Below are 24,697 nucleotides of genomic sequence, written 5' to 3' on the forward strand. Positions count from 1 at the left end.
TTAGGGTGTTGTAAAATGGTTGCTTTCTGCATTCAAGGCTCTCCTGCATAAGAGGGTGAAAAGTTCAAAGGAAGGTTAGAAGTTTAAGGGGATGTTTTGTCAAGGAAGGTCTGCACAGGAGGGTCAAAGGATCAGCATACAAACCTGACAATTAAGGGGAAATAGAATCTTAACTAGAAGGCTACTCTTCTGATTGGCTGCGACGCGAATATGTATGTCAAGCTAGAAAATTAGGTAAGGCAGTTTATTGTGGAGTCAGAAACTTGGAGAGAAGAGCTGAAGAGCTGCAAGAGAAAAATGGGCTGAAACACTTTAAGAGAGCTCGAACGCTGGATACTGCAGGAGTAAGGAACCAGGAAAAGACCATGAATGGGCCCCATAAGCTGAAGAGAGAGGTGCAATTTTCTAAGTATTTACCCTGCCATTTGGCTGGGTATCCCCAGCCACTCTGGGCAGCTTACAGTACATATAAAAACACAGTAAAACATCAAACATTGAAAACTTCCTGATACAGGGCTGCCTTGTGTAGTTCTCTATTTCCTTGAAATCTGGTGGGAGGGCATTCCACAGGGAGGGCGCCACTACAGAGAAGACCCTCTACCTGGTTCCCTGTAACCTCACTTCTCGCAGTGAGGGTTTATTTAATGTGCTCTTATGGGCTTCTTCCTAAATTTATCTTCAGAGAAGTTGACTATTCTTGAAGAGCCAAATCCCACCAGCAAATCACTTTTGCAACTATGCAGAATTTCAAAAACAGAATGAGACATGGTGGGGTGGGGTGGGGTGAAAAGGATAAAGCAATGAGCTTCCAAAATAAGGACTATTTGGGAAACACGAGAACAGAAAATATTTGATCTTTAGCTATCTGTTTAAAGACTGAAAAGACCTATAGCTTGAATTTATATTAGGAACATAGGATGCCTGCTTATATTGAAACAGACCATTTGTCCATCTAACTCAGCACTGTCTAAAGTCCAGGGACATCCAACCAGTAGATCATGATCTACCGGTAGATCCCTGGTTGATCCTGGTAGATCGCGGGATCCTTATCATGTACAAAAAGTTACAGGGAAATAGCAAAACAAAAAACAAAACCCTCTGTGCAATCCTCCCCCCAAAAAGCTCAACATAACAACTCCGGGCACTTCCCTCCTAAAAAAAGCTCAACAACCCACCCCACGCACGCTCCTCCTCCCTCCAATGACAATGGATAGATCACTGCTAGTTTTTTATACTGGGAGTAGATCACAGCACAGTCTCTTGGGAGTTGGATATGCCTGGACTGGCAGTAGCTCACCAGAGTTTCAGGCAGGTTAGTTTCCAACCCTTCCCAGAGACATCAGAGGCTGAACCAGGGCTTTCTACATGCAAAGCATGAGCTCGGCCCCTGATCTACAGCCCCTCCATTTATTTCACCTTTTGGGCACAATGCTAGCACCTGGCTCTCAAGGCATCAAGTTCCAAACTGTCCTGTTTCTTGTACCTTCCATGCTGAGAGGTAACAGCCTCCCGGCAGCCCTGTGCTAATTTACAGTGCAGACACCCAACCCCACCTTCACTTTAGCTACAGTTGAAGAATCACAGTGCCATGCAGTTTATTGGAGGAGTATTCCCGGCAAAACAGGCTACAAACTTTTCACCTTAACCAAGTTCTTCAAGCATAAATGAAAAGCATATACGACTATGAGCAACACACCAACCAGATGAATAGCAGAAACACATTTTAATCACTTCAGGTCCATGGCTTACAGAAATCACATGACTGACACCTGAAGGGCTGTTAATAATGGTATGCTTGCACAAAAGAATCCAGAACTTACTTAATATGCAATTCTCAGAATTTAGAAAAGTTGCATTTTGCTGCTATTTATCACATTAAAAAATGGGAGTCGAACTGGTGTGGGATATGCTTTTGGCACATTTGCTACTTATGCTGAACATGAGCTCATTCATGCAGTCCAACCAGGGAAAGGGAAAGGGAGAGGGAAGGACACACAGACACGCCATCATTAGCCGTTTTTGTTTAAAAAAGCTTTCCATTATTAATGGCTTACCTCCAGCTTCCCCTGCTGGTGCTTGTACACAACTTGTGGGCAATCCTCCAATATGTTACTATAGAGCTTCTGAAAATGCAACATATTGGGCTTCACTATGTTCATAACCTTCGACTTATCTTCTCCAATTACCATTCTGAAGTCACCTAAACCAAACCAAGATGGTCAACATGCATGCTATCAATCAAAATCAATGAAAATGCACACAATCCGAGGAAGGGATAGTGTGACTTCTAACCATGTCTGCAAACTATGGAGTGGATACTTATTGTTAGGGAAACCACTCCTGCAGATGTAATGCTAACCAAGCTTTTATCCAGAAGAGAAAAGTGTGTGGGGGGAGAAGGGCACGAGGCCTCAGGCAGCTGCCAATCGCCTAACCACAAGGAGGAAACCTGACAATATTAAGTGGCTGATTTCTACATTACTTGTTACCCACGGGTATGTGTAGCCTGGAAGAAAAATAGATTATGCTTGATGAACAGGAGCCAGTTACAAGACAACAGATATATAAAGACGCTAAGCATAAAGGGTACAAAGCATTATCATATTCTGACAATAAAAGATAGCCCAATTTTTTTCTTTGTAGAATAAAGCACTGTTACTTATATAGCAAGTGCAATCAAAATATCCTAATGTACAGAGCTAGTGCAAACAGGCATGTTGGCACCCCATTAAAGAAAGAAAAAAATGTTTTGGTAACCAAAAAGAAAAATGGAGTGCAAGACATCCATCCCTTAGTTAGCAATTTGAAGCCCATAGTGAGGAATGCACTTGGCTGGTGTGATAATGGACAGAATGTCCGATTTGGATTAGGGAGAGTCCAACTTCACAGGGCAACCTTGGGACACTTGTTAGCAATGTTATCACAGGATTGTTGTAGGGAGAAAATGGGGTCAATCCTTGGAGGAACAACATGATAAATATGAGATAAGTTTAAGTGAAGAAAGTAATATGAAGCACCTGCTAGGCAACACACTTGTTTGTGGCTGTCCACATTCAGGGGACCACCCCCATTTGTAGTTTTTGCAGCTCGTCGCACAACGGCCTCCCACTTAGGTGTTACTAAGCACAGGATCATACAGATTCAGTTTGACGAGTTCCTATTTGTCTTGAAATAGAGAAGCTGACAGACACAACTGTTTCCACTACACTTCAAAACTGGGCCTCCATTTGACTTCTGAGCATACTGCCCTTCCAGTTGCTGCAATGCCCCTACCTACCCAGTTCTCTCAAAAAAGGGACTGCGCAACTGCCTCTGCATGGAGCACTCATGTAGCGCATTATGTGCCTGGTGGAGGCCACAAGATCATGCACTCACTCCTCTGCCTCAGGAGGAGGATAATTGCCCAGGTAAATTTTTGCTTTCCTTTCCTGTGATAAGAACGTCTCTTCTCTCTCCATTATGCAAACTGTAGAGGTGGAAGTGTCAGAATTGGTACCAAAAGGCACAGCAAGGGAAGTACAGCCTCAGACACATTCTTGTTGCACACTAGTTTAACGTCCCACTAAATTTTTAAGTAAGGTCCAAATCTTAACCAAAGTTAGATTTTTAAAATCAGAAATAGTTTTAGAAAGAATTATGCAGTGGCAGTCCTTTATAATTATTTTATACTTATGACACCAAACAATCGTTCATTTGAGACCAAGCAATTATCTATCACTCATTCCTTACACAGGCAAAATGTGGGAGAAAAGGAAGGCTTTATCCATCCCAAAACAGTTTGATGTGCTTTGACTAGCTTTTTTTCTAGCTCCGTTAGCAAACATTACATGCCAGGATCACTTTTTTTAGAAGGCTGCTCTATGCTCAGAGAAACAGGAAATGTGGCAACTCACACATATGTGTAAAGGGGAAAGTGGAACTGAGTGCTTTAAATACAGGAGGAATTAATGTAAGGAATTAATGTAACACAATTTTTAAAACACCAGTCAGAATACTGACCGCATTAAGCCCTCGCTAACGTGAAAACAAAAGGGCTGAGGCAGCCTATAACAACAAAGAGAGGAGGCTTTTTCTCATGATCTATGGATATCTAGGGATTATAACTAGGGATAAAATCAAAATTTCCAATGTCTAGCTTCCAAGTGAGGGACACCAACACAAAGGCGTAACAGTTACATGTTATAACATTTGTGCGATTCTGCAGAATGTGCCTTAAGCTTTTCTGAAACAAAGCACCTGGGCCATTATTCAGCCTCGTCTGACAGAAGGCTACCCATGGGAAGGTCAGAGGTAGTTTGTCAAAGGATTTCCCTTACCACATAAAAGCATAATATACTCACTCAGCTTCGAACCATGCTGTGCCAACAAGGTTTCTCTGCAATTCCAAGACCACTTAGTCAAGCCTTTGCCATAATGCACTATGTAAGCCTGGGCTTTTCCCTCCAAGATTAAAAGGTTATACATCAAACCAAAGCCTGTCAGTTCAACTATATTGTGTTGAAACACAGAAAAGCCCGAGAAATAAAGCATAAATTGCAATACACAGTGTATGTAGCTGCTCTTCCTTGCCTAGCTTTTGTTTCATTGAAATCAAGGAGTAGCCAGATGTTGAACCTCAGCTTCCACCAGCCCTCCCTCAGCTAGCATGACTAATGGTCAGAGATGATGGAAACTGCAGTCCAGCAACATCTGGATGGCAACACACTGGCTACCCGCAATTTAAGAGTTGACCTGTACATATTTCATTTTTTCAAGCTTCAAGTTTTATTGAGATGTTACTGAAGGGTACCGGTGTCTGGTTTTTGTCTGGCAGGTATGTATATATATATATATATATATATATATATATATATATATATATATATATATATATATGGCAAGGATGTGACTCTCTGTATTTTATTTGTGAAAACATTTTTACCCTGCCATTTGGATCTTACAATATAATTTTACAGTTAAACAATACAGAGCAACATAGGACATCATGAGAGTCATTAAACGGCAGTGGCTGAAGTCAACGAGCCTTCCAAAACAACGAAAGGTCAAAAAGTTTTGTGAAAGAACCACGTAAGCCAGCTGCCTAAAAACTATGAGTGAGGGGATTGGAATGGACCTCCCTTAACATTTGGGGGAACAGTCCAAAAATCACTTGTCGTAGCCCAGGTCACCTTAAACCAGCCTTCACCAATCAGGTACCCAGGTTGGAAATACAACTACCATCATGCCCAGACAGCATAGGACAGGCACCCCCAAACTGCAGCCCTCCAGATGTTTTGGCCTACAACTCCCATGATTCCCTAGCTAACAGGACCAGTGGTCGGGGGAAATGGGAACTGTAGTCCAAAACATCTGGAAGGCCAAAGTTTGGGGATGTCTGGCATAGGACTTTATTAGTTATTTCTTACATTCATGTCCTATCTTTCCTCCAAGGAGCTCTTCCTCCTCATTTTATCCTCACAACATTTTATCCTGTGAGGTAGGTTTGGCTGAGAGACTGTGACTGGCCCAAGGTCACCCGGTGAGTTTCATGGCTAAGCAGGGATTTGAATTCTTGTCTCCTAGGTCCTAGTCCAACACTCTGATACCACACTGGCTTTAAATATAGGTAGTTTCATACGGGAGAAAGCAATATATGAGGCAATGGCAAGCTTCATGTAGGACTAAATTGAACACTCCTCTTTTTTTCGTTTCTGGAGAGTGAATCCGTATATGCTCAAGTAATGCTTTTATGGGAACCCCTGGCAAGCAAGACAGGAAGCGGAGAGCAGGATGTGGCAACACATACTTCACCCAGGTTTAGGGTCCTTTTCAAACCCTGGGAACAACAACAACAAAAATACACTGAAAGTCATACTAACCACAATATGTAAGTCTTACTAACCGCAATAAGAGAGCCCAGCAATCTGCATATAAAGATCCTCTTCAGAGAAACTTTCAGGTAACATAAGAAAGGCTGCTATGACTGCGCTCTTCAAGTTACTAGCAAGGGCAGCTTGTAGCTTAAGGTTCTCATTCTGAGTAAGGATTTTCACCTGAAAAGTAGTCAAGAGAATGGGTAGGGCATCAGAAATTACAAACATTAAACTGCTTCACAGCCATAGCTAAAGTATTATACAATAATCGGATAAAATACAGATTTTAAAAATAATAAAACCATCATTACAACTGCACAATTAATATTCCATAAAATGACCGGGAGAGCTTTTTTAAACAAAAATGTCTAAGGCAGGCACCTAAACACCAAAGAACTAAATGCTGGTCTAACTCCAGATCATTCCAGAGGGCAGAAGCTGCAATGCCAAAAGCCTGGTTTCTAGTACAAAACCTTGAACTGCACCTGATAGCATACTGGTAGCCAGTGCACTGCAGCTCCCTCAGCAGAGGTATTATCATCTATGATGGGATTTATGTGCTTCATAATTGACTGCAAATCCCAGAACTATGTCACAATAAATTAATGAAGGTACAATGATTTAGAGATTTTCCAATTTTGTCAAGCTCTACTTTCAACAAAGCAGATCTTCCACATTATAAATAAAACATTTACAGAAAAACGGGCAGCAATAAACACCTATAATCAATGCAATACATCAATGAAAAGTCTGTAACATATTCTGTAGCAGTCTGTAACATATTGTTCTTGGAGGTAGAAACAATAGCAGACAGTGGTGCTCACCTGACCTCACCTGCATCACAAAGACAAAGATTGGGAAGGTCAGTATGGAGCAAATGCTAGGCTTGCCATATTTCAAAGTGAAAATCCAGACAAAAAAGTTGCTGAGCCTTTTTTAGAAGGTTGTTGAGCTTCTTTTGGCAAGATCACAACAAAAATTGCTGTTTTTGGCTATTTTAAGGGAAAAGCGGAAAAATCAGCACTGCCGACATGGGCTACCATGCATCCAGATTTTCCCGGATATTTGGCCGATTTCCACCCAGACACTGCTGATAAATGCGGTATTCTGGATATGTCCAGGAAATTCCAGGCATATGGCAACCCTAGCAAATGCACAAGTGGGAGATGGACCTATGTGTTTGCACCACGCTGACCTTATTCTCTCCATCCCAGTTTTCAGGAGCAATGCTGACAACTAGAGTCAGGTGAGTGCCAGTCCCCCATGCCAACACCCACTATTGGGTATAAATATTTTGATTTAAATAAGTTATTTCTAGGCCACTTAGTCCTAGTTTCATGATTCTACAAGACTATCAGAAATGACACTGAGGATAAAATTCAGCTTAGCACTAAAGAGGTTGTTCTGTCGGCACAAGCATTTCTGCTTGTCCAATGGAAAAAAATCTTCCTTCCCCTTTCCCCATGCACTGTTCTGAGGATGCTCCAACCCTCCAGAGCAGATCTGGAGAAGATACAGGGGAGAGAGAGAAAGCCACATTGGACAAAGTCCTTCCACTGGCTTCCACAAGCAGAATGGGTTAGTTGAATCCAGCCCTATAACAATACACATACACTTTGCATCAACTTATATTCCATTTTAGAAAATGCCCAAATATTTGAGTTTGGTGAAGTTAAAAAAATAAATACTCCATAGATCCCATGTACACATGGCTTTTGCTTTGCTTTATCACATAAGAATTTTGTTGACACTTCAGTAAAAAATAACCAGGATGCTACCTTATAATAGGTCAGATTATTTGTCCATATAGCCTTTCACACCACTTTCTACCTGATCTTTCCAAATGGAGGTGAAAGGGAACGCATGGGCCCATGTGGCACTTCCGCCTACATAGACATGAATAGGAAGGCATGCCAAGGTTGAAAGGTTATCACTCATGGCACTACGGTAACACACTATTAGTCTGGCCTGAACGTTTGTACTGCAATGTTTGGCTGCAATTACTGATGAAATGTCATCATTTGTAACCAGTTCTGACATATGCTGGAAAAGCTCCAATTTAAACACATTCTTCTACCGCTTGAGTCATCAACTAGAACAGACAAGGCGACAAACTTACTTCCGTTGTCTGTGATCGAGATCCAAAGAACTGTGAAACTAGAACAAGGGAGCCCACGGGAGGAGAGCTGGACCTGTTCTTGGACATTAACAGCCCACACCCACCATGGAAATGGCTTTTGAAAGCAAGGAGAATTTCTGAAGTTTGATATGGGATAGTGGTCAGCAGTTCACAATCAGAAGTTTCACTGAAGTAGCACAAGTCCCCTGCCTAAGCAGCTCTTTGGATCCCAGCATATATTCTTCAACATCAACTTCGTTGGATTGGTCATGTTGTACGGATGCCTGATGATAGTCTTCCAAAGCAACTACTCTATTCCGAACTTAAAAATGGAAAGCGTAATGCTGGTGGCCAACAAAAGAGGTTTAAAGACTGTCTCAAGGCTAATCTTTAAAAATGTAGTATAAACACCGACAACAGGGAAACACTGGCCTGCGAGCGCTCCAGTTGGAGAACAGCCTTTACCAAAGGTGTCATGGGCTTTGAAGACACTCGATCTCAGGACACAAGGGAGAGACAGGCTAAAAGGAAGGCATGCTTGGCAAATCCACACTGTGATCAACTCCCGCCCGGAAACCAATGTCCCCACTGTGGAAGGACGTGTGGATCCAGAATTGGCCTCCACAGTCACTTACGGACTCATTGTTAAAACCGCGTTTATGGAAGACAATCTTACTCGGCTACGAGTGATTGCCAAAGAAGAAGAATATTTGTTCTGCTGTAGCAACAAGAGACAATCTCAAAGGGCTTTGCAAATTACTTGGATAAAATTAACACATGAACCCTCACACATTTGATTTGAAAAGACAAAAAAGGAAAACCAGTCTCAAAGATGCTGAAGAGTAATACATTGATGCCCACCTCATTTTGCTGCAGAGAGGTCTTTCTCAGTAGCTTTTATGTTCCTTCGCAATTTCATGGAAATTTTTGGGAACATGGAAACCCCAGAGGGAGGTCTGTTTAGGTGGAAAAAGTGATGGTCATTTGAACATTACTCTTGGGAATCTTTGAGATTCCTTCTCCTGTTTTGCCCATTTCCTTGGATGCTTTCTGATTCTCATTTGCGTGTGTGATTTAATTTGAGGCAACCTGCACACCACTGTGTTGAATTTGTCCATAGAATAATCAATGTTGTAAACATATTTGCACAGTTATGCAATTTCCCTCCAGATTTTGCCCTGCACGATGCAGGAATAAGTATTGCCTCTAACCAAATTACCCTTTTCTTCTTCTTCTTTTTTAAAAAAAGTTTCCACAAGATGATTTTAGAGTGAAGGAGACAGCTGGAGCTAGACTGCAATGAAACAAATAGACTGATATTATTACAGTGTGCAGTTTTCACAAACATTTAGAAGGTATATGGGTAAAAGCAAGTCCATGACAAAGAGATGATTGTATCCAGAACCTCACAAGCTTAAACCAGAGCCGATGATATATATTTCTGAACACAACCCTCGAGACCCAAAACGAATCTGTGGGGCATACAAGATCATTATTCTTCCATTATCTCCCCCCCTGCATTTGAAGTGTGGTTTTTGTTAGCGACACAAAATCTGAAACATCTGAATAGTTAAAGGTAAACTGGTCCTGGGAGAGGCTATTTGAACACATGCTTTCAATTTGCTTTCCTACATGTTTTCAGAAGCCTAATTTTACAAACAAGCATTTTTCCTCCTCCTTGAGAGGGGGGGGGGAGTCAATACAATCTTCTAGAGCTGAAAATGGCAGCTGAGAAGACAATAGGGGAATACAGTGAAAGACCAGCTGCTTTTGCTGTCTGTCTAACGGCCAAATTACACAGCCAGTTGAATAGCCAAGTGACCAAACAGGCAGTTCACCTCTATTGAGAACAACTGTGTTTACATGCTAGGAAAAAGCCCAATATATAATAGCTTATCTGCTTGACTGAGAGGGGGGAAATGAAGAAATGTGGTCTTCTGACTCAATCCTTTCACTCGATTTACACTACCTACCAACTCATATTGAAGAGTCAAAACTAGCAGAGTTTGCTGGGGTTTTTTTTAATATGTTCATTTTAACCTCTGATTCAGCAAGACTCATTGTAACCATGTCCTGGGGATGTGAGTCAGAGAGAGAATCCAATATAAATGTATTAAAAGGGGAGTTCGCCATATACAACTATGAACCTATAAAACAGGCAATGCAAGCCACTCCTAAACATTTTACTCCATTGAACACAGTGGGCCTTAGTCTAAACTAAGCATACAGTATAGAGGTTTCATCTGTTTGATGCTTCCTTATGTAACATTTTCTTATAAAGACCCTGTTTATTCTTGCATGCATGCACCCCACAGGGGCTTTGGCACATTCAAGTCCACTCACAAGGTGTGGCATGTTATATCATGCTGCATTTCTGCTGGGAAGGGGGGCGGTCTATAAACATACTGTATTTTCAGGGCATATTACCCTTTCATCACAAATGGTTTGGCTTGCCAAAATTTATGAAGAGATGTTGCAAACAAGGATCCAGTTAAAGGAGGGAAGAACACACTCTGTACACAGTGTTAATCTGTGGCATAATCAGTGAAGTATCTGAGACTGCCCTAGTGATATAGTGGAGGGGAAAACAGAGAAGCACAGCTCTGGGACTTTCTTTTTTCAGAGCAGGAGCAATGACATCATCAGCCAAAGTGACAGGATAACTGATGGATTGTCCTTGCTCTGGCAAGTGAATTAATATGGTAATCAGAAATTTGAGTTAGTTTGTGACAGATCTTCAGAGGTAATCAGAGACCAGATGCTTCCTTCCTTCCTTCCTTCCTTTTATGGGATTCTGATTTCAGGCTAGCAATTTAAATGGAAACAATCCTTTGCAAGAAGCAAGCAGTTAAATTTCAGCTGGCCAAATGTGCTCTATGAGATGAACCTACACAGCAAGCCTCACAGAGTTTGATGGAGCTGACTCTCAAGAAACGATCATATTTACTCGAGTATAATGCTCCATCAAATCTAATGCACACCTTAATTTTTGCAATGTAATTTGGCCAAAAAAGGTGCACATTAGATTTGTGTAAATAAGGTATACATAGAATTGCAGTCATACAGATCCTAATATATGGTGGTGGTGGTGGAAATTAATAAACATGGCTTTCTTAGGGCCATTCATTCCAATGCCCCCACTGTGAGTAGAATTTAATGGAATACAACCTTGGGTATAATAATAATAATAATAATAATAATAATAATAATAATAATAATAATAATTTATTATTTATACCCCGCCCATCTGGCTGGGTTTCCCCAGCCACTCTGGGCGGCTTCCAACAAAAGAATAAAATAATCGATTAAAGATTAAAAAGCCTCCCTAAACAGGGCTGCCTTCAGATGTCTTCTAAAAATCTAGTAGCTGTTTTTCTCTTTGACATCTGATGGGAGGGTGTTCCACAGGGCGGGCGCCACTACCAAGAAGGCCCTCTGCCTGGTTCCCTGCAACTTGGCTTCTCGCAATGAGGGAACCGCCAGAAGGCCCTCGGCACTGGACCTCAGCGTCCGGGCAGAACGATGGGGGTGGAGATGCTCCTTCAGGTATACTGGACCAAGGCCATTTAGGGCTTTAAAGGTCAGCACCAACACTTTGAATTGTGCTCGGAAACGTACTGGGAGCCAATGTAGATCTTTCAAGACCGGTGTTATGTGGTCTCTGCGGCCGCTCCCAGTCACCAGTCTAGCTGCCGGATTTTGGATTAGTTGAAGTTTCCGGGTCACCTTCAAAGGTAGCCCCACGTAGAGATAACTAGAGCATGCACCACTCTGGCGAGACAGTCTGCAGGCAGGTAGGGTCTCAGCCTGAGTACCAGATGGAGCTGATAGACAGCTGCCCTGGAAACAGAATTGACCTGCGCCTCCATGGACAGCTGTGAGTCCAGAATTACTCCCAGGCTGCGCACCTGGTCCTTCAGGGGCACAGTTACCCCATTCAGGACCAGGGAGTCCTCCACACCTGCTTGCCTCCTGTCCCCCACAAACAGTACTTCTGTCTTGTCAGGATTCAACCTCAATCTGTTAGCCACTATCCATCCTCCAACCGCCTCCAGGCACTCACACAGGACCTTCACCGCCTTCACTGGTTCTGATTTGAAAGAGAGGTAGAGCTGGGTCTCATCGGCATACTGATGAACACCCAGCCCAAACCCCCTGATGATCTCTCCCAGCGGCTGCATGTAGATGTTAAAAAGCATGGGGGAGAGGACAGAACCCCGAGGCACACATACATTATGCTATGTATTGCTGTGTGTGTGTTTGTGTGTGTAATAATGGATGAACACAAGATGCCTGCATTTTTGTATCCTCTTTGGGGGAGGGGTTGTCATGATGGACACCTGCACTTCAAAATTCATCATCGCACAACTAGATAGCATAGTTTAAGAAGACTTCCTATTGTGATCCTTGAGAACTCTGCCAGGCAATGCAAACCAATGATCTTATTCTGCATAATGATCTTATTCTGCATAAGACAGCTTTATGCATTTAGAGCAGGCAGCCCCAAACTGCGGCCCTCCAGATGTTTTGGCCTACAACTCCCATGATCCCTAGCTAACAGGACCAGTGGCCGGGGAAGATGGGAATTGTAGTCCAAAACATCTGGAGGGCCGAAGTTTGGGGATGCCTGATTTAGAGGTATAGCACCATAGCTGTCATGTTTTCCCTTTTCTTGCGAGGAAGCCTATTCAGCATAAGGGAATAAGCTATCATGGGCATGTAAGTGGACTTTTATAATTGAGGTGGAACAGGGAGGAGGAGCTATGAGTAGGAGGAGCTTGGGACCATGTGACAGGAATGGCTTGTCTGGCTGGATAGTGCCTCCCACTTTCAGGAAGCACCAGAAGTGGTCTGCCATTCTTCAGCAGCCAGGAAACTACATAGTCTGAAGATGGGAAGCAGATCATAAAATTTTAACAGGATGGAGGTTTACTACAAGCCTCAATTGGGCTGCAATAACCCCTGTGTTTACCCAGTTCTTCAACATGAGGTTAGATGAGAACTTGGCTAATCAATCTTATGTGGTGTCCAAAGCAAAAAGCCAGCAAACTCTTGAGACACAGCCAGAGAGGCCTGGGAAGAAGAAAAGAGCTCACAATTCTCAATAGCCATTTGTGTCTTACTAGAGATGTCCTCATCTGAACTATGTGGCTCATATTAGCACTCCTGCAAGAGTATACCAAACTAAGGGAAATTAACACATCGGAGAGCGGGACTTGGCTTATATTGCCTGCTCCATAGAGACAGAAAAACACGGAAACATTAACTAGCTGGGACACAATCTTGTAGTGGAACACTAGGAATTATGCTGCTTGAATCCCTGCTAAAACAGGGGGGAAACCCATATGAACTGTTCAGTCATGTTTAATATATCACTGTCAGACTTGTGCAAAGGGTTTGTTTTTCAACATTCAAGTTTGTATTGACTGTAAATCACAGTGGAAACAGTCGATAAAAAGGTATTGCATCACAAACCTGAAACATCAGATGGGAATGCTTTCATGTTCAGATGGGTTGGTATTTCAAAGGCTTCAAAGATCAGCCCTAAAGCTGTTGTCACCAAGGTTTGAAAAACCAACACCCAACTAAAATAACAATATCTACAAGTGACATTAGTTAAAATTTCCCAGCAGCAACTACAAATTACTGGTTAATTTTGAAAGTTTAGATCTGGACGCAAATTCCAAGAAGAAAAAGAAGATAATGTTGACCCAGAATGGAACAACTGAAAGTAAACCTAGAACCACGGAAGGCATTTAGATTTACTGGATTTGCATTCTGTTTTTATTTACACTTCTAGGGCAAGATTGAATGTAGCATGAGTAGGCACCTGCTCACTTCTTCCTGTCCTCTACGCTGCAGTTTCCACCAGCAAAATCTGCTCTGAACTTTAGAGGCACTGAGGACTGGAGGGGGAAGTTGAGAAAGCCAATGTCCTGTTGCACAAGCAGGCCAACATCACCAAACACTGTCTTTCATTTTACTGATTCCCAGAAGTTCAAAGCAGGCTTCAGATAGGTAAAGTGTGACAAATGCTAGAGATCTACCTTCCTACATACTTAAGCCAAGTCACAAAATGCCTGTTCAGACAGAATGATCTTACAAAAGTTTCAAAGAGACACTGGGTACGAATTTAGACATGCTATGTCCTATGTGGTACAGTCCTCCCAGAGGTCATTCCACTGGAAAATACTCACTAGGTTAGACTGAATGGAAGCATTACTCTTCAAGATCTCCCTGCATATGGAAAGTTGATATATTTTTTATAAAGCGACTTTGAAACCAGTGATTCCCATGCACATTGCAAAATGGTGGAATCCTGGGAGAAATGAATAGGGGAATTAGAACAAACACTCAAACATATAACTATGTTTTTATTTAAAAAAAATTGTACACTGCTTGAGGAACTTCAGTTGAAGGGTTTTTTAAAACTAAATAAATATTTGATGAAATTGCAAACTTAAGTTTTACTTAGTCCCCAGAAGAATAGCAACATGAATGCTCATTTGTTTTCTGAACTTGTAACACAGACAAACTAAGAAGAGTGGGCTTGTTTTGTTCTGAAAATCAAAGGCAAGAAAAAGTACAGGTGAGACTCGGAAAATTAGAATATTGTCAAAAAGTGCATTTATTTCAGTAACACAACTTAAAAGGTGAAACCAATATATGAGATAGATGCATGACATGCAAAGCAAGATATGTCAAGCCTTTATTTGTTGTAATTGTAATTATTTGTCGTTAGGTGGGTCAATTATAAATGGAATGTAATTAATGAAATGTAATAGAAATGGTTTTTTTTGTATTATTGTAACTATTTGTTTTATTACTGTGGAATTTCCAAAAGAAAGCATTTGTAAAAATAATAATAATAATAAAATAAAAAGTTGCATTACTGAAATAAATGCACTTTTCGACGATATTCTAATTTTCCAAGTTTCACCTGTATCTTCCATGAAGTTTACTGGAAAGGACCAACAAATACTTTCCACCAACTCCTACTAATGATGTCATATGTTGTAGCAGAAGAATATTAAATATATATTAAATACATTAAAATACAAGAAGAAGTCAGCTGGGAATTCATAGGCAACTAAAAAGTATCACTTAAGACTACAGTGGTACCTCGACTTACGAAGACGATTCATTCTGCGGCCGTCTTCGTAAGTCGAGGTTTTCGGATGTCAAGCGCTGCTTCAGTGCATGTGCGAAGCGCAATTTCACGCTTCGGCGTATGTGCCGACCGCGCGCGCCGCTCTGCGCAGGCGAAGAACGTGCACGCTGGGAGAAAATACTTCCAGGGGTTGTCAAAACCTTAGGAAGTCAAAGCGTTCAGTTGTCGAGGTATGACTGTATACCCAAAGCAGATTCCCAACCCCACCCACCCCTTTCTGTCATCAGAATTCCAAGTTGAATTTAGAGTCTCTCTCTCTCTCTCTCTCTCTCTCTCCTTTTGACTTAACTCTGCTTCCATCTAGTGGTCAGTTGGAACACTTGACATGAACTCTGTGCAGTTGTCACTGACACTTTACCAGGCACTTTTAAAGCTCAGTACTCTTTATCCTTAAAGCACCGGATTCGGAGTATGGGAGTGTGACACTCTATATATTGTTGCAGTTGAGCTACAGTCAGCACCAGCCAGCATGGCCAGAGATAGGATTGGAGTCGAACAACATCTAGAGAGCCACAGGTACCCTAAAAAAGGTAAAGGTAAAGGACCCCTGAAAGTTAAGTCCAGTTGTGAATGATTCTGGGGTTGCGGCGCTCATCTCGCTTTACTGGCCAAGGGAGACGATGTTTGTCCGCAGACAGTTTTTCCGGGTCATGTGGCCAGCATGACAAAGCTGCTTCTGGCGAAACCAGAGCAGCGCATGGAAACACTGTTTACCTTCCCGCCGGAGCGGTATCTATTTATCTAGTTGCACTTTGACATGCTTTTGAACTGCTAGGTTGGCAGGAGCAGGGACCGAGCAACGGGAACTCACTCCATCGTGGGGATTCGAACCGCCGACCTTCCGATCAACAAGCCCTAGGTTCAGTGGTTTAGACCACAGCGTCACCCGCGTCCCTACCTGTGACTTAAAGACACCAGTAAACTGGTGTGACCAACTGTTAAGGAGAAATGGGTTAAGATCTTCTATCAAGTATAAAACTCACACAATACTTTTGGGAAATTATTATCTTTCAGCTTAACTCTGTATTCACTACCCTGAACTCCTGGAAGCATGCAAACATGATCAATAATATGTTTAAATATAGACCGGGCATTTCCAAGTTCTTTCCCAAGAGTGCAAAAAGGTCACAGTGACAGATGTGGGAATGGAGGAAACAAGAGCCAAGGGTTAACGGCCTCCCGTTGGATACCAATGTACCTGTTGCAGGGTAACTCGCATGTGCTTCCAACGCCTTGGCAAAGGACAGTACAATCTGGTTCCAAAACTCTGATGTTACTTGTCAAACTACATACATTAGTTCCGCACACACATCATATTATGGTAAATCATAATTCAAATCAAGCTATGGTTTGATGCATATAAGCAGTGTGGTGGTGCATGCTGCTCAAGTGTTCCCAAGGCACTTCTCTTCCACTGCTACTATGCCACAGATACAACAAGCCCAAGTCCAGCTTGCTGTGCTATCCAAACCCAAGGTTACAGTGCGCTTCCTCCCAAGGTTTGTTCTTGCCTGTCACTCATGGTGGCAGACTCAGTTGCACACCAAGGGAGGAGACCAGCATTCACCACCATACTGCTCATTCAAATCGAACAATGGTTTAATGCTACATTCAAACCAGGCCACTACATGATGCATGGTTTTGTTTTTAGAAGGTGTACTTCATTAAAATGTAAAGGTAAAGGACCCCTGACAGTTAAGTCCAGTCACAGATGACTCTGGGGTTGCAGCATTCATCTTGCTTTACAGGCTGAGGGAGCCGGCGTTTGTCTGCCTACAGTTTTTCTGGGTCATGTGGCCAGCATGACTGAGCCACCTCTTGTGAAACCAGAGCAGTGCACGGAAACGCCGTTTACCTTCCTGCCAGAGCGGTACCTATTTATCTACTTGCATTTTTGGCATGCTTTTGAACTGCTAGGTTGGCAGGAGCTGGGACCGAGCAACGGGAGCTCACCCCATCGCGGGGATTCGAACCACCAACCTTCTGATCGGCAAAAGCCCAAGAGGCTCAGTGGTTTAGACTCTTATTTTAAAGAAAAAGTAGTGGTGAGCTTCCCTGATTAGGAATGTGTTCCTGTGTTGGCCCCTGTGGTAGCTCCCTGCTGAAAATTCACCTAGCCAACACTGCCATTTGCCTTCAAATGTGCTGTTCACTGAAATTAAACAGCACCTTGAGCAAACTGCCACATAGAGGAAGGAATTTGTGGAGGCCCAATTCAGACTGTAGTCCCACAGCTGCTTTTTCTCCAAAACAGAAGTGGCCATTTCAACACCAACATGAACAATGTAACATGCAGTTCAATCCTCAGATGGAACGCAATAACAACTTCATCAGCATTTCACTTTACTTATGCCACAAATTTACATTCCAAACACCACAGTAAGAGAACAGCCTATGGCCACTTATCTCTTCACCATGTTTTTGAAATAGTTTTCCTGTGGTTATGGTTTATGGTCATTTTAAATGAGAAAACGAGTCTTAGCAGTACCGGCTTTTGCAGTCGTCCAGCTACATAGAGTGTCTTCCAGCGAAGCAGATCTTCAATCAGAACATCAGTACTAATAACACCATATTTTATAACCTGGAACGTGCAAAAATGAGAGCTGGATCACATTAAGTGTAAATAAAAGACAAATATACATCTGCCAAAAGCAAAATAGATTTGCACAAAGGCTGAATCTTTTGAAAATTCTTTTGGGGAAATAATTCTCAAAGCATGAGAGAGGTAGGGGGTTTTTTTTTGCCTCTTTTGCTAAAATCCATCCTAAGAAGCAGCAGAGGGGCACACATCAGAAACTTTCCATGGGAAAATCACTTACCGGTATCTTCCCTGTTCTCCCCATAAGCCTTTCTGTAGAGTCTCTTAGCTAACCTTCAAGGCGTCTCTTGATATTTAAACAGTTACCTCACTTGAAGGAGTCCCAAAACTAACCTAGTTTTGAACCTATCTTTTGTGATGGAAAGAGTCATAAAAGCTGTTTTATTGTAATAAAAAAAATAAAATCTAAAACAAAGATTAAAATAACTACATTTTAAATCAATTAATCCTGTTTTCATAGAACATATTGCCTTTCAAAAGAATTTTCGTCTTGGTAATAAAACTCTCACAGAGCAAAAGCCTGAATGAGTCAATAACTAAACTTGTGCACTGGGGACATACCCAAATAACAGCAAAGATGCCACCTATATTACTTACCCTGCCATTACAAGGCACTAGTGTATTGTAGTAAATCCCTGCTCCACAGTTCTGGACGTTACTGATTGGCTTGGGCCCAAAATATTTTAAAAAGGAATAATGATTACGATTCTTTAACAGGTTCATCATATGCCACGTCACAGAATCATCAACAGCAAACACAAAGTCCAGCATATTGTTCTGTAAAATAAAAAAGACGACAGAATGCATAGGGTTTTTTGCTTACAATCACAAAACACTCCTGAACATGTGAAACCCCTGAAGGCAACAAAGTTCTGAAACAAAAAAATGAAGTAACACATAAGAACATGAACGCACATCCACACACACCTGCAACCAACAAAGCATGTTTGTCCACTCCATGTTGCATCCAGATTAAATTAGGTCCCATTCAAATCCAGACTAAAGTTTCCATTAAAATCAGTGTGAAGAGTTAGTCATTAACTTAGTTCTCACTAAATTCAATGGGATTTAAGTGCAGGCTTTGGATTGGACACAGGCTAACGATAGAGTACATGATACACATCAGCATCTGATGGCACTTAATAAAATTCAAGCCTCAGTGGTGTTTTAATACTTAAAGGAGAAACTGAATCCGATACTATGCCCAAGACGTTCACTTAGAACAGTGGTTTTCAACCAGTGTGCTGTGGCACCCTGGGGTGCCTTGAATGATGGTCAGTGCCACGGGCAACACTGGCCCCTGCCCCTTTCTTTCTCTCCCTCTTCTGATGCCCTCTTGCATCCTCTCCCCCAAGGGGAGGATTCCCAAGAGAGGAGAGGAGGCTGAGGGAACACTCTACAAGGGAGGGTGTTCAAAAAAGGGTGAGAGGCTGCCAGCTCTGCAGGCAAAGGGCGACCTAACTGGGCTCCTGAGCCCCACAGGGGGGCCGCAGAATGAAAGAATGTAGTTGGTTAAGGGAGCGGTGGACTCAAAAAGGTTGAAAACCTCTGACTTAGAACAATTCCACTGATAACCCAATCAGGCCACTATTAACACATTATTCACTATGGTTAGGATTAGGAACCATCTAAGAAACAAATTGTTAAAAACAGTTGAAGCTAAGAGGGATAGGAGTGCAACCTTAGAATGAAACTTAAACTTAAAGGCTGACAGCCAGACTCTAACCTCAATTAAGAGACTGTGGCTGCATAGTTTATTGGAAGCAAATCCCATTATAGACAGTGATGGCTATTTTCAAATAAACATGCATTGATAGACGCCGCTAGGTGCTGGTTTTACTTGCAATTAAAGATTGTGTTGCATGGATGGTGCTATGAAGCATATGGCGAAAAAACGAGGGGAGCTCTATTATGTTTTCCTGAACTCATGAGGGTAGAATTGGGGAAGGGTGGGTTATTCTTAAAACACACAACCATCCCAGCTCCTTGCTCAGGGGGTTGCAGAAAAAACAACTTTAAAAACAGCCGCCGCCGCTTGATCGCTCGCAAGTTTTACAGCTAAATAATAGGCATAGGACTCGCCCCTTCCCGTCCTAGGAGTCTATTGCAGGCAGCCCACTTACCCCCGTTTCCACGGTAGAGGCCCCCGCTTGCTGAAAGACCCCGGACCCATAAGCAAAAGCTAGGCTGAGCTCTTGAGGGAAATGAGCCAGGATCCTGCGGAATTTCACCGCCGAGCTCTGCAAAGCCATGCGGCCAAAGTAAACAACGTGCGCCTTAAGCGCGCGCGGAGTCTTCGCAGGGCAGACTTAGCAGCTGGGAGTGCCGGGCGGAAGCATCACGTCGCCCAACGTCCACGCCAGTAGCTGAGGAAATAGAGGGTTTGAACCAAGAGGAAACCAAGTAGGCGTTCTGAAACCACAGCGCCCTCTCTGGTAGAGAGCTGCCTTGGGAGGCACCGCTTTCTGGCGCGCAATCCAGTCCACGCAGAAAGTACTGGTGATGAATTCACTGGGGCCTGAGCCCAGATAAACAGGGATAGGAGTGCAGCCTGGCAATGAACCAAATTATATAGGCAGCAGGCAGCCGTGCGAGCAGAACTTTTCTCAAGGTTCTTTCTGGAGTAGAGTTACTGTTTTGGGGAGTAAAGAAACCTGATCAAGTTTTAAAAAAAATCTTTTTCTTATCCTCCGCTCACAGATTCGGAAGATGGGGAAAGGCTTGTTCCCCAGGTTCACTTCATGCAGCCAATGCAATTGTTTAAAAAAATGTGTGTGTACCTGTGTTAGGGTTGCATATCCCATGATGCTGATCCCCTAGCACAAGGACTTTCTATTGCAGAAGGGAACTCCCCACATACATCCCAAATCTGTTCCTGCCGTTCTCAACCCTCTGGAGCAGACTTGGAGGGTGCAGGGGGGAGAGGTTCCATTGCATAAGTGGAAATCCTGCAGTACTATTTCATTACATAATGCCCTATATTGTATAGGTAAGCAAATATTGAGGGAACTGTAATTATTGCCTATATACCTTCTTATTGGACAAAACAAATTTGACTGAATTGCCCAAATTACTCCTGTACTTTTTACACCACCATTTGATCTAGAGCAGGCATCCCCAAACTGTGGCCCTCCAGATGTTTTGGCCTACAACTCCCATGATCCCTAGCTAAGAGGACCAGTGGTCAGGGATGATGGGAATTGTAGTCCAAAACATCTGGAGGGCTGAAGTTTGGGGATGCCAGATCTAGAGGGATTCCAACGACAGTTTACATAACAATCATACTGCCGAAGCATGCATACTGAATATATTATAATTTTAAAAAGAATATACACATCATTTGAGGGTGTGTGTTTGGATTTAATGCTGCCTGATCCTCTTGCTGCAGTCCCAGGCGTCTTAGGAGCAAATGCCACTGAATATGTCTGCTTAACTTAATTGTGGTTCAAGCTGTCAGAAATCTAATATGACCTTCCAAGCAGTAATAATATATGTAGATACAGATGGTCCTACTTGCTCTGAACTACCAAGCAATCTCATCTGATTATTCTGAATGTCAGATTGGCTATGAACCTCGGGGAATGCAGGGAGCTGATAATTACTCAACCAGGTACTGTATGCTGCTGTTGGCAAAGTGTGATATGGAAGTTATTAAAAGCGTACAGCAAAGCTTAAAGGGGCAGCTGCTCTTTTCATCTAGAGAGCCAAAGGACCTGCTATGCCTTCTGAGGAAATGTAGTCAAATTCTTTGAGAAAGGATCCAGCAGTGGCTGTCATGGTTGGATCAGAGACATTATGACACTGATTACTAGCTGCCAGCATGCAGAAGCTTGTGGGCTTCCCAGAGGTGTCTGCCTGGCCACTGTAGGCTAGAGGCAGAATCCTGAAACTACAGGTGAGGCACCATTAAAAACAACAACTTCATCAGAGTAGCAAACTAGCACCATGTGAAACAGATTAAGCTATAAACTTTCTCCCCAATGCACTAGTTTTCATTTACAGGTATTTCTTCTATGTCCAAGAGTGATGGAGAGTGGGAGTACCTATGATTCTACAGAAACATGCACCAAAGAGTCCAGACAGGACAGCAACTTAAGAGAAGATGCTCTCTCAGTAGATGCCATTCAAAAACTGTAAGAGACCCTCTGATAATTATATCTTTGAACAGACAGAATGGTATGGTTGGCAGTGGTCTAACAAAGGGGTAAGCTAATGGTGTGCCCTCCAACTCCAAGCAGCATTTAGCATGACCAATGGTCAGGGATGATGGGAACTGTAGTCCAGCAACATCTGAAGGGTGCCATGTTGGCTACCCTTGGTCTAATGGATACCTGGGTCCCGAGCCTTGTGGGGTTTTAGAGATAATCATCATGTTCCTTCATCCAAGCTGCTGCTGAACAACAGCAGTGCTTTGAAGGAAAGGGTGAAGCCATCCCTGTTGGCCCTCTTTGTTCAGGTGGAGGAACAAGTGCAAACAGCTCAGAGTTTTATGCATCTCTAGGTGAGGTTTTGGCAGCCCCACATAAACCAATAATGTGTCTGGAACCTCCATGATGTTGCAGAGGATTCTGGGATATATAGTTCTTTTCATTCAGTCAGTCATGTCTGAAAAAAAAATATGGCCTTTCAATTTTTGGTCCATCTGTGTGAATATGAATGAGTTTCCAGCGAACTAGCAATGTTACTTTAGCTGCTGAACCACCTTCCTCTTTATTCAATCAGCAGTTAACACCATTGGGGTGAATCCTTTGTGCTTTCTGTGTCTATAGCAACACATTAATTCTTTTCTTCACGACCATCTTGTTTGCTTTCATTACCCTGTAATTGTCATTATCTGCTGTTTTCATAGTTGTTACATCACACCGGCTCTTGTAATTATGTAACAGTAGCCCAAAGCCCTCACATGAGGGCTTTGCAATTATGAATATATAATTTCTGTTTTCATCTCAGATTTTTGAAACATTTAAATGAGCAAAACCCTTCAAGGATTCAAAGCCGTTGGCTTCCCAGACCCAGAGTATTCAGTAGCTATTTCAGGCAGATATTTAATTCCCCAGCATATCATCTCAAACTGGTAATTCATGGCCCGTAATCAGGTTGGTCAAGTTTATATTAATTAAGAAATGAGTTTGTAGCTTTTCTACCTTTGTGGCCTGTGTTTTCATTCTGTTATTAAGGCACAGTGTGGTACTAATTAATCATAAATTTAGTTGATTAAAAAAACTTTAGGGCAGGACTATAGGAATAGCCAGGATTTTTGTTAGGGGGGAGCAGAATTTGGTTGAGGAGCAGGACTTTTGTTGGGGGGGGGGCAGAACCAATGTGATCAGTCAATTAAGTATCTGTTCTTTTACTTGATGGGGGGAGCTGCCCCCCCCTGGCTACGTCCCTGGGCAGCATCCAGGTTCTACTTGGAAATCTGAAGCAAAGTGCATTAGGCAAAACGTAACAGGATGCAACAAGGGGGTTGGAGACTTCGTGGACTTAAGAGGAAGTTCCCAAGAATGCCATTGCAACCACTGGTATCACTCTGGGGACCATAGGTTTAGCTAGTTCTTGGATCTCAAGCTGTGTGAGGCCTTAAAGATAAGCAGCAGCACTTGTATCTGTAAATGGTGCATGCTGAAGTTAAACATGCATCATGGACATTATTTAGCTGAACAGCATATAGAATGCAGGCTTGTGTGAATCAAGATTCAAGTATTATGACCGGCACATAAAATTCAAAGCTATGTGGATCAAGTCTGTGGTTTCTGAAATCAGAGGCTTTCCAATAGCACATTCTATAATGTGATTTCTATTCGCTCACATGCAGACTGTGATGGTGAATTGTTCTGAGGGCCACATAGCATGTAGTTTAAAACAACGTAATGCAGAGTTCTATATTAATCTCCTGCACTACTACCTCAATATAAAGCATATATGACCAAATGTGAATCTCAAAACTGGCAAGAATACTTTTCTGATATAATACCACCAATTTCCCACTCCTTAGTATAGAGAACAAAAATTTGTGTGTGTGTGTGTGTGTGTGTGTGTGTGTGTGTGTAAGTGTGTAAAATAACAGAGTTGGGCTAAATACACAGAGGTAGGGAACTATTCCAATAATAAATACTTTGCTATATGCATCCAGCTGCAATTACAAACAACCACCACTTGATGTCCTCTTTTCTCAAAACTATCATTATAAATTTTTCAAAACCCTGCTTTGCTTTTAACTGATTCCATTGAAAACACCCTTTTTGTGCTGGATTGGTGTTGCTAGTTTTTGTTATAACATATATGCACTGTACTGTATATACACCATTTAGAGTACATTAGTCCCACTTTACAACCAATGAATACTGAGGCTAGAAATACATGGCCAGCCCAAGATCAGTGAGTAAATCTACAGCACAAGAATAAGAGCTGGGTAATAAAATAATTTCTCAGAGTACAGCTAGCCTGCAACTTACACACATTTGACTCGTGCTCATTCAGTTTTGAGCTCTTAGCAAAAGTATACACATACATATATAAGGGGGCAGAAAATGGGCAGGCAACCAGGCAAAAAAGACTTTGGTAATCCCACCCACCACTGCACCCAATGGGTTCTGAGTACAGTATATGCAATTTTGGCTTTAGACATGAACCCTGAAATATTACCCCTACGTAATTTGAGGGCTTACTGTATATGCTTTCCTTTCACCACTGAACAAGTGATATTTTGCCCCATATTTTACCGATCAGAAGGTTGGCGGTTCAAATCCCCACAACGGGGTGAGCTCCCGTTGCTCGGTCCCAGCTCCTGCCAACCTAGCAGTTCGAAAGCATGTCAAAGTGCAAGTAGATAAACAGCGGGAAGGTAAACGGCATTTCTGTTTGCTGCTCTGATTCACCAGAAGCGGCTTTGTCATGCAGGCCACATAACCTGGAAGCTGTATGCTGGCTCTCTCAGCCAATAACGTGAGATAATA

At 42.4% G+C, this 24,697-nt stretch overlaps 1 protein-coding gene across 1 annotated transcript in view; it reads right to left on the minus strand.

Moving 5' to 3' along the window:
• Positions 1-20,131, minus strand: part of TAMM41 (TAM41 mitochondrial translocator assembly and maintenance homolog) — a 33,827-nt gene extending 13,696 nt beyond the window's left edge. The window contains exons 1-5 of the mRNA XM_035106222.3: positions 19,865-20,131; positions 18,339-18,518; positions 17,631-17,723; positions 5,882-6,032; positions 2,055-2,200 (exon numbers count right to left, since the gene is read on the minus strand). Of these exons, the coding sequence (XP_034962113.1) occupies positions 2,055-2,200; positions 5,882-6,032; positions 17,631-17,723; positions 18,339-18,518; positions 19,865-19,993 (699 nt within the window). The 5' untranslated portion in view covers positions 19,994-20,131. The remainder of the gene's footprint in view (positions 1-2,054; positions 2,201-5,881; positions 6,033-17,630; positions 17,724-18,338; positions 18,519-19,864) is intronic.
• Between the last annotated feature and the right edge of the window lie 4,566 nt (positions 20,132-24,697).

Source organism: Zootoca vivipara, chromosome 2 (assembly GCF_965207765.1).
Source record: "Zootoca vivipara chromosome 2, rZooViv2.hap1.1, whole genome shotgun sequence".
In the NCBI taxonomy this organism is placed as follows: domain Eukaryota; kingdom Metazoa; phylum Chordata; class Lepidosauria; order Squamata; family Lacertidae; genus Zootoca; species Zootoca vivipara.